The following is a 10288-nucleotide window of genomic DNA, read 5'->3' on the forward strand; positions in this document are numbered from 1 at the left end:
ATGGCCCATTTCAGATTATTGTATATCATATTATTAGAATTATTGATGCAACAATGTGTACATTGTTTTCATGTTGCAGCAGGTAATGGTGAAGCCAATTTATATGTATTTATGCATTTATTATACAACTGTATATTACTTTACATACTGCTGGGTAGCTTAGGAATCGCTCTGTGGACCAATAAAGCCTTACTGATATAATATGAAATTGATATATGAAATATGAAAATTCTGAATTAACTTGAATATCCAAAGTAACTAGTAATTAAAGCTTTCATATATTTGTAGTGACATAAAAAGGACAATATTTAGCAATGAGATGTAGCAGAATATAAGTAGGAAGTGGCATGAAAAGAATGAATGAAAGAAAAACATTATCTTGATATTAACAAAGTAATAAATCATTGATCAGAATATTTCTGCCTCTGCTGCTTCAATTTTGACACTTTTTGTTTTTAATTCATCCCTCTCAAGTCCAACAACTTTATGTAAATGAAATACCAGTTTGCTGCTGTATTTATGTGCATAAATGCCAAACATATTCTGGTTCCAGCGTCTCAAATATGAGCTTTCACTTCTTTTTCTCTGTTATATATATATTTGTATGAAGATGTTGTGAACTTGCATTTTTCACAATTTTATGAAATTTAATCAGTGGTTTACAGCCCTACTTTTAACCTTTTGTTTTTGTGTGGCTGTGTGTGAGGCAAAGACAATAAAAAAGAGAAAAATTGAACAAAGACAATAACGCTGAAGTCTCTTCAATCTGGTCTAAAAAGTGATACAATATCACAAAGTTTTATTCAAGTCAGTTTCAACAAAAGCTTTGGAGTAAAGAGAGTTTCTTCTGTTGCATATAAATATAACAAATACAGCTGTTTCATTTTAAAACTGTGATATAGTTGATATTGATTTAACAATGAGGGTACGCTGGTTTACATTTGCTTGCTAAGATTCTAAATTTCATGGATTTCATTCTTTAACTATCTTACAAGTGGTATAAAACACAAGCATACAGTACAATGCAGAAGAAGAGAATAAAGAAACATAAGAATATACTATCAGAAGCAAATAAGAATTCAACATTGCACTATGTTTTCAGAAGATTCCTACTTTCATTTTATTTCTATAGTATTTGAAATGATAAAATGTATGTCTAACAATTTATTCATCATGATGTTTTATATGTTTTTATATGCAGTCCTCTGCATTGTCATTAACAGCACATTCTGCTCAATTGCTGAGAATGACTGTTATCTCTTAATACCTGAAAAAAGAATGAAAAACACCACAGGGATTAATATAGAGGATGCAAGATATATCTTGGATTTCTATCAAACTTGAGACATGATACTCACGATGACAGATGACACCCTGACACGTAGGCGTAGTTGCCAGTGTAGCGAACGTCACAGCGAACAACGTTGTTGCTGTAGTCTGATTCTGGGACGTGATAGTTTGGATTTACACTGATCTGTGGAGAACAACAATGTAGATATAGCACACAGTCATGGAAAAAATAATATGCCACCCTTGTTTTCTTCAATTTCTTGTTCATTTTAATGCCTGGAACAACTAAAGGTTCATTTGTTTGGACAAATATAATGATAACAACAAAAATAGCTCATAAGAGTTTAATTTAAGAGCTGATATCTAGCCATTTTCCATGGTTCTTGATAATGATTTTGGTTATTATAAAAAAAAAACATGGATAATGGCTTTATTTCAGCAAGGCATAATTAGAGGCTATATTTGTAGTTTTAAAGTTAAAAGTAATTTTACTTTGACCTCAGAAGGTCACAAGTACAAACAGAAACATTTTAGGACATCTGGGTTTTTTTGCAGAGCAACAGAAAGTGTATTTCAGTGGGACTCTCCTTTAAATACCTTCTCTTCTGTACTAATAATACCAAAATCATAATCAAGAAAACCATGGAAAACTGCTAGATATCAGTGCTTAAATTAAACTTTTATGAGCTATTTGTGTTGTTATCATTATATTTGTCCAAACAAATGCACCTTTAGTTGTACCAGGCATTAAAATGAACAAGAAATTAAAGAAAACAATGGTCTGATAATTTTTTTCTATGACTGTATATATCAGATTCAATAACACAGCAGCAAAGATAAATAAACAGCATAGACTCCAATCATGGTTTCCACAGAAGTGTAACTCTTCAAAAGAGGTTTAGTGTCTCACGAGGAAGACAAATGTCATCTGGTATTTCAAACAAACCTTGAGAATATAGTTTCCAGGTTTCACATCTGTGATGTCAATCCACTGACAGTCGATGTCTGCGTTGTAGGTATCATAACATCCTGGGCTCAGGCCCTGCAGGTTGGACACCATCCACATAAAACAACATGTTTTAACAACATACAGTCCCTTTTCATATAGAACACTAACTAATTACAGTATGATGTGTAATAGTAGGACTAAAACACCTATGATGAAAAGAACAACATTTATAAGAAAGAGAAAAATGAGCAGCCAGTGAAGGAAGAACAGAGGATGGAAAAAGAAATCATGCGCCAAACAACTAATCACAGACGTTCAGGCAGGTGGGATCATCTGACTGGAGAAACAGGAAGTCAATAAATCACCACTGGCTCCGGCAAAAAGGAAATACTAAAGTCGTTCTCTAAAGGACAGTGGCCTCAGTGAAAGAGCACTTGTTTTTCTTTCTACTTCAAAGACGTTAAGGAACCCAGATCCTACAACCAGTTCAATGAGAAGCATGTTAGAGTTTTAAGCAAGTTTTTATCCTCAATTTTAGTATGAACATAAATAAAACAAAATCTTTATAGTGTGAGGCTTAACAAGGTATCATTGCAGTGTTTTCTTAACTTTGTATGATATTTCTCAAGGCAAACTGGCTTTTTTTGGGGGGAATAAAAAAAAAATCAGCAAATATATTTTGACATTGTTTCTGCTCTCGCTAACAGAAGCAAACTTTCTAAATGTAATAGAACAGCAGTTTTTTAGCTTGTGAGATTAAACCTGCATTTACTTTTTTATTTACCACTTGGGGGAGCAAAAAAAAGCTATAAAGAGGATTTTTATATGAAATTTCAAAATTATGGTTGCAAAAACTTGATTCTTTGCACATCTAGCAGACAGAAGGCAACATTAACATTAATTCAGAAATGTGTATCTGGCCACCTGATGAATAGAAGCTGCAAATTTATTCTCTTTTAGCTCTGTTTTTGGTCTCCATCAACTCCTGGGGGAAGTCTGTCCCTTTAGCTGTGGATTTCTCCTTTCTCTTTCTCTTTTTCTTCACCAGCTAGTTGCTAACTTTGTCTGTCTGTTTTGTTGCTGAGCAGGTACAGTGGCGTACGGCGGATTTTAGCTGCCTGCTGTGGCAGTAAAAGAGCAGATGAGAGCGGTGAGAGTGAATTAAAACAGTAAAGTGAGAGCAGTAAAACCAAAACAATGAGCTGAAAGATGCTTAATGCAGAGGAGAAGAGAACTGTGGAGCTGGGCAATAATTCTCTGTGGGTTTATCGCAAAGAGTTATCACTTTTACATACAAGTAGTCAGGTAATCCATTGATAAAGGGACACCTACTAATAATAACAATAATTTTCAGTCTGAACTTTTTTCCCCCATGTTTTTGGATCTGAGTGACTAATTGGGACAACTACAGGTGGGGAAAAAATCGATACAGCATAGTATTGCAATATTTTGCATGGCAATAATATATCGATTCATGGCCACCAAGTATCGATGTCTATCGTTGTGACAGCCCACCGATTTCGCTGTTCCGGAGGAATATTTTTAGGAATATACCGGAGATACTGTTATCATAGGAAACTAGGAGATTTAAGGAATCAATGGACACCATGTCAGGATATCGTGTCTGGAAATTGTCGAAATGACGATGCAAAGATCGGCATTTTTTTTTATTTATAGTGATTTTCAAAGACCTCTGATGTCAATGAAAATAGACTCTCTTGGTTCCTACAAGTCTCCTCTTTACATATACATGGCTGCCTCCCAATTCAGAACTGATAATTTTCTCTTATTTGACAAAACAATTGTTGATTGAATTCAATTTTGTGGACACAAAATGCAGTTAAACAGTTAAATTGCAATATATTGTATAACAATACTCACCATATCGCAAAATGCTTAAAATCTTAATAATATTGTATCGTGACTCAAGTATCTGGATAAAATCGAACCGTGGGCACTGTCAATGAGCATCCACATAAAGTGCTTGTTTTTGCTGCTGACAGGCTCAGATTATTACTATTACTGTCTGATAATATTATGGAAAGAACCCTAGAGAGAAAAAACATTTTGGTTTATCTTTCACTTGATACAGCTTGTTTGTTATTGTGTCCTACTAAATCCACTTTGTCAGAATCATCTAAATAGTTCAGCCATGACATTGAAAATCTTTTTGGGGAACAATGAGCTACGCTTTCTGTTCACCAACACAACAAACCCTTCCTGGCACTCCTCTCTCTAACTTTCACTCACATTTCCACTATTGTCTTCTGGCAACAAGTCACCTGGTGAGATTTCAGAAAAAAATGAAATCTCACTTTGACACAATAGCAAACAGACTGGACCAAGCGAAAAGTAAAGAAAAAAATGTCTCAGGTCCTTTTTGTAATGTTGTCAGACACGTATAACAACAATCTGAGCCTGTCCAGTTTTAGTGGACGTGTAGGATTTCATAGCAGCTGTTTTGTGGCTGCTGGCTGCAGCGCTTTTGCTCAACACTGAACCAAGTTTAGAGACTGGTATCCCCATTAGTCACTCTGACACAAAAACATTGAAAATAGGCTCCAGGTTGAAAAACACAACAACTTTCTTTTTATAAAAACACAGATAAGAGCAGCTTTAAAGTGAGTAAAAGCAACATTTCAGCAGGTATCTTTGAGACCTGAGTATGTGAGGTGCAGGCAAATCGCCTATAGTAGCCGTAGTCGCAGGACGTGTCTTCCAGGCAGAAGCTGGCCTTGTGGCCCTCAGCCACCGAGTGGTGAGTGGAGGCATCCAGCAGGTCATAGTGGCTGAACTCATCCATGCTGTGGAAGTGCCTGTGGATCAGCAGCAGCAATGTTCAATCACTCCAGGCATTGAGAATCTAAACTGAGCAAACCGTGCCCGTATGACAAAACAGTGTTACATTTCAAGGTATTTATTCCCAGATTACAGTCCGATCTTTAAACATGTTCTTAAAGTTGTGAACTGAAACAAAACTTCTTGTTTAGGTTGAGGAAAGGATCACAGTCAGGGTTAAAATAGGCATATTTGATATGTAACTTAAATCAGCAAAAGAGGTCGACATTGGTTTCACACGGGACACAAACAGTGATCTCCTGGGTGAAAGTCCCATGTTTGTTTGACCCATTCACCTCCTCCGACCTCCTTCCTACGTGGACTTTGATTAGAAACATTCATGTGAAGAGTCAACAAGACACATAATCTGGGAGATAATAAATTTCCCTTGAAACAAGACAGATCATGCAGTTTTGTTGTGTGAGAATGTCATTTTTAGGAGACCGTGCTGAGCTGAGTGAGTTTTTCATCAATCTGGAACTTATTTAATCAACCGCGCAATGTTCCCGGCGTTCATTCAAATAGCTGCAAACATCACAGGTATTTATCCTGCATGTAGCACAATAGTGAGCCTGAATCTGCCTATACTCCATTATCTTAAAGACAGTTTGTTTAATGAGATAAAAACAGTCTGGATTTTAACAAGAGTTGACTTTCAAAACACTGACAAAAATCTATACAGTCTAAATCAACAGTTTATTGGATCTCTGCCAAATATGTTCCACTTTGGGGATTTGCAGAGAGCACTGGTTGTTTCACAACATAGCTATGGACTGAGGTAGTTGCTCTGGAATCAAGGAAAACTAGGCACTTTTCCATGAGCTCAATAAAGGAACAAACATACCAGCAGTTTTCCTTTTTGGCTCATTATCCTCATCACACAACTTTATTTTATATGGTCTGGCTTTGCAGCTGAAAAATCAACTGAATTCAAAGGTCAGATGAAGTTCAGTCACATGTTTTGCACCACCTAAAGGCTGAGCTTATAAAAATAGAAAATTACATCTTATGGGCTTAAAAATAAAAATAAAACTAAGATGTCAGTCCCGGTATCAAAATCTCATCAGAGCAATGAAACAGCCAACAAAAACTATAAGACAGCCAAAAGTAACAACTGTGCTTCAACAGGGGGTGCCATACCACATCTAAACACTGGAAAAGACTAATAGTGTCAGCACAGTTGAAAATAACTGTTTGCTTACATTTGCAAGTGACGAACAAAACAAATAAAAATGTTCTGTCTCCAATTCAAACACTCAAAAACATATGAGTAATACAATATTCATATTCAGACACATCTTTCCAAAACTGGATCCAGATCTCTTTTTTCATGCATGAAATCTTCAAGTAAATATATTTAATTGATGCCAGCGTGTTGGCCAGTGAGAACAAATGACGTAAGAGAGCAACCACAAGTCACTGAGACTTTCTCTTTCTGTGTGTGATGGTGAGGTGGACACACTGACATGACATTATACTCACTGGTGACAGCTGTGCCACTCCCAGGAGTAACGTGGCCTGCTGGGGAGGAAGTCCGCCGTCCCCTGGTTCTTGACTTTCTGAGGAAACCTCAGCAGCATACGGGTGTCGTAGTCTCTGGTGCTGCCTGTGTAGGCTGAGCTGCAGGCACAAAGCAAAGGAAGAGCATAAGTTTGCAGGAAAAAAATCCACACAGGTCATATGTGGACAGAATTACGTCACTGAGATAGTTTTTCCTGCTACATCCCCTCCTCTGAGTGGAGCAGATTGTCAGCGTCTGAGTGAAGGCGTCCTATGTGTAGCTGGTGGGTGGAAAAATAGCTTGGCGGCACGTGGTTGTTTGGGTTAGTTTTCGATAATGTGTTTACCATTCGGGCTTTCTCTCCCCGAGGCGAACTATGATTAAACTTTACAGAAATCCACCACTCCACCCGTCTCCACCATCAGTGGCAGGACTCAGTTAATTTTACCCCTTCTGATGGTTCCACTGGGCAGCTTTCACCCACAAACACTTTAGGCGGTTGTTATGGCTCAAAGCTCTCTGAATCACACTCAGACTTGGATGCAGACCCTGCTTTTTTTTACCTTGACAAACAGTTCTCCTCAGCAGCACATCTCAGGTTGTACATTGGGACTCTCTGGGCATAAGCAGAAGCTTGAATGTAGTATGGGTCAGGTACAAGATCAGGCAGACCTAAAACAGTTTAATAGTGACAACAGCAATAAATATGCTATAAGTGTGAAAGTGGCAGTTAAATCAACCAATCAGTAAGATACTATATACTATAAAGGGACAGTTCACCCCAAAATCATTAATACATGATTTTTCCTCTTACCTGTAGTTCTAGATATCTGTCTAGATTGTTTTGGTGCCTTCTCTCAAATATAATGAGACTGTATGACACTTTGCTCAATGTGCTCAAAGAAAAGACATGTTTAAGAAAAATCAACTGCAATATCTCATTCCAGAAAACATGACTCAAGATAATACATTTAACTTGTTAAGCAGAAGACAGACATCCCTCACACCAAAACAATCAAGATTGATAAATAGCACTACAAGTCAAAGAAAAAATACAGTAATATATATATAGTATACAGAAGAATAAGTATTTTTTACTTTTGGGTGAACTGTCCCTTTAATATCTGGCAACTAAAGAAACACAGAAAGAAATTTAGAGACATAATGACACTAGATAGACAAACAAACGGAATAATTGATTACCTGAACCGTTTTTATAACCATAACCTCCTCTTTATGGGTCATATCTATCTCATTTATATTGTTTTGAGAACACATTCCTCAGTCTTACCGTACTGATGGTACCTTGTGCCATATCCGGGTCTCGATCTCGGCCTCGGTCTCTCGTAGACGTCATAATAATTGTAATAGGGATTATCATCAGTGGACTTGTAGGGGTCGTAGGGATCATCAGCCGCCATCATGTCTTCTCTCCGGGCCTGAGGCGGACTGACAGTGAGCTTTTCCTGCGTCTCATTGCTGCTCCTCTGCGTCCCGGTGCGTTCTTGGTGATGCTGGCGGTGCTCGTGCCCTCTCACGAGCCTTTGGAGCGGAGGCGGGAGCCCGCGCGGGTTGGATGCCGGTTGCTGCTGGGCCACCGGCGGGCTCGAGGTGTCCGGATGTTTGGCGTCCGCATCACGGATGATGGTGACAGGTCGCGCCTGCACTTGCTCCTGAGGTGCGCCCCTGCGCCTCGGTGGCTGATACTCCGAGCCCTGGCTTAAAATGCTAAAAATCTTGCCGTTGTGTGACCACTGTAGCGTCTGCCGGAGACCAGCAGCTCTTTGCTGATTTCCTTGTTGTGTCCCCGGATTTGTCTGAGACTGGGCAGCTTGCAGGAAGAAAACAAAAAAATAGACGCACGCATATGCGTAAAGTGGCGTGCCAAATATGCGTAATCCCATTTTGAAGTTAATTAAAAGTGATTTTAACGTGACAAAGAGGATATTTCAAAAGCCGGCGTTGCCACTTGTCTTTAAGCTAAATATCCTTCATCTCTATTTGAAGGATATCCAATGAGGAGCAGAGAGGAAAGGTTAAATGTATCCGTGTAAACTCATATCGCTCTGCTCCTGCAGCCTGCAGATGCGCCCAGTGAGATGATGATGATGAAGAGGAGGAGGAGTTCACATTTTGGAGTTTCTGAATTTGTTATACAAGTCTGCTGCAGCAGCTCATATAACCACTGGATGGATACGTGATGTGTGATCATGCCCAGCCAAGTGTGTTTGATAACTGCCCCGTTTGGTCCTCTGAAAGTTGTTTCATGTGTGTCAGTTACAAACAGTGAAAGACACAGTTAGATAAAACACACAAAATTTCTTCCTTCTTCGTTTGAATATGTTTCATATGAATAATATGACCCATTTCCTAGAAACTGCTCTGTATTGTCTTCATCTCTCTCTCTCTCTCTCTCTCTCTGCCAGATACACAGGATCTTATGATAAATAGCTTTTCTCCTGACTGTTGGATGAACTCCCAACCAAATTGCAACACACTCTGCCAAAAGTTTCTGCACTGCACTTTCTCATAGGAGGATCTCAGAAACCTAAACATGACTCTTTGATGGCCCTGCAACATTTTCATTTTATTCTGGGAAACCATGTCCCACAAACCCCCCCTTCGCCCACTCCTGTCTGTGCTGGAGCTTTGCTGACAACGTGAAAGACTCATCACATGCATCTCACAGTAATCTTCTATAAGGTCATAATTATTCTGCCCAATAAACAAAACGTCTGTGGCGACACATGATATCTGCATACAGCGTCTAGTGGCAGCACGGTGACCCCACCACCCTCTTTCTCCTGATAAATCTAAGTCATTTGCAGCAGCCCAGTCAAATCACCGCCCTGCTGTTAACACCAGAGCTATAATGCATAGCTTGGGAAACTTAATCCAAGGTTTTCATTTTCTCCTGTCTGGTAAACCAGGAAATTCTTTCTAGCATCTACACAATTGACCGCATGATGGCTGCTGCTAAACCACAGCAAATGCTCCCGAGGATTTTACAGTTTCTCAAATCACAAGGTTTTATGAGAGAAGTTTTTATACCTTCAAAGCAAAAATAATTTGATTTCTATGAGGGGTTTTCAACACGTACAACCAGAGACTCATTATGAACAGTTATGTAAAAAAAAAAAAAAATAGCAGTCCACAAGCAAGAAATAATCAAATAAAATTAAGATTCACTGCAATCTAATAACTGCTCAATCACAGTGTTACATATCCTGACACTAGGGGGCAGATAACTTCAAATTATATTGGACTGCTGCATGCCATTTTATTTTTTTTAACCTGGGGGAATTGTTTAGGAAGTGGCGGATTATCATCTTTCCTTAGAAAAACTCTGCATACTCTGATTTAGTTTTCCTGTCTCTGAATGAATTTATGTCTAGAATCACATACTGGAAAAGCATAAATAAGGCTAAAACTAAAGTAACTGTCACTGTCGAGAAACATGAGGAAAAAGATATGTACTATGGAGTAATTTAATATACCTGTATTTATCTAAAGTAGTAACACTGAAAGTCATTATTTCTTTTTCTGGAGTGTCCCGTTCACACTCACACAGCTGTAGTACAACTGTTATCTGATCTTTTTGCTACTAAGCAGAAATACTGGAGCTATTATGGGTTAAAGGATTTGCTCAATGGCACTTCAGTTGTGGTAATGAGGGTGGGGCAAGGCCTGGGTTTCACTTTCTCTGCTCA

General features: G+C 38.5%; 1 protein-coding gene across 1 annotated transcript; it reads right to left on the minus strand.

Annotated features, from left to right (window-relative positions):
- Nucleotides 1-765: 765 nt before the first annotated feature.
- loxa (lysyl oxidase a) lies at nt 766-8839 on the minus strand. The gene is made up of 7 exons (XM_059357257.1): nt 7870-8839; nt 7142-7250; nt 6560-6697; nt 4899-5055; nt 2237-2332; nt 1359-1474; nt 766-1267 (listed from the first exon to the last, which is right to left on the minus strand). The coding sequence occupies exons 1-7, from the start codon at nt 8480-8482 to the stop codon at nt 1261-1263; spliced, it is 1236 nt and encodes a 411-aa protein (XP_059213240.1). The 5' UTR covers nt 8483-8839; the 3' UTR covers nt 766-1260.
- Between the last annotated feature and the right edge of the window lie 1449 nt (nt 8840-10288).

Source organism: Centropristis striata, chromosome 19 (genome assembly GCF_030273125.1).
Source record: "Centropristis striata isolate RG_2023a ecotype Rhode Island chromosome 19, C.striata_1.0, whole genome shotgun sequence".
Classification (NCBI taxonomy): domain Eukaryota; kingdom Metazoa; phylum Chordata; class Actinopteri; order Perciformes; family Serranidae; genus Centropristis; species Centropristis striata.

Excerpts from the sequence above, each read along its gene's own strand:
- loxa (XM_059357257.1), bottom strand. The coding sequence starts at position 8,482 with ATGGGATTACGCATATTTGGCACGCCACTTTACGCATATGCGTGCGTC. Across the intron at positions 7,251-7,869 it reads CACAAGGTACCATCAGTACG|GTCTGCCTGATCTTGTACCT; the intron begins GTAAGACTGAGG and ends AAACTGTTTTAG. Across the intron at positions 2,333-4,898 it reads CCTGCACCTCACATACTCAG|GGCCTGAGCCCAGGATGTTA; the intron begins GTCTCAAAGATA and ends TCCAACCTGCAG.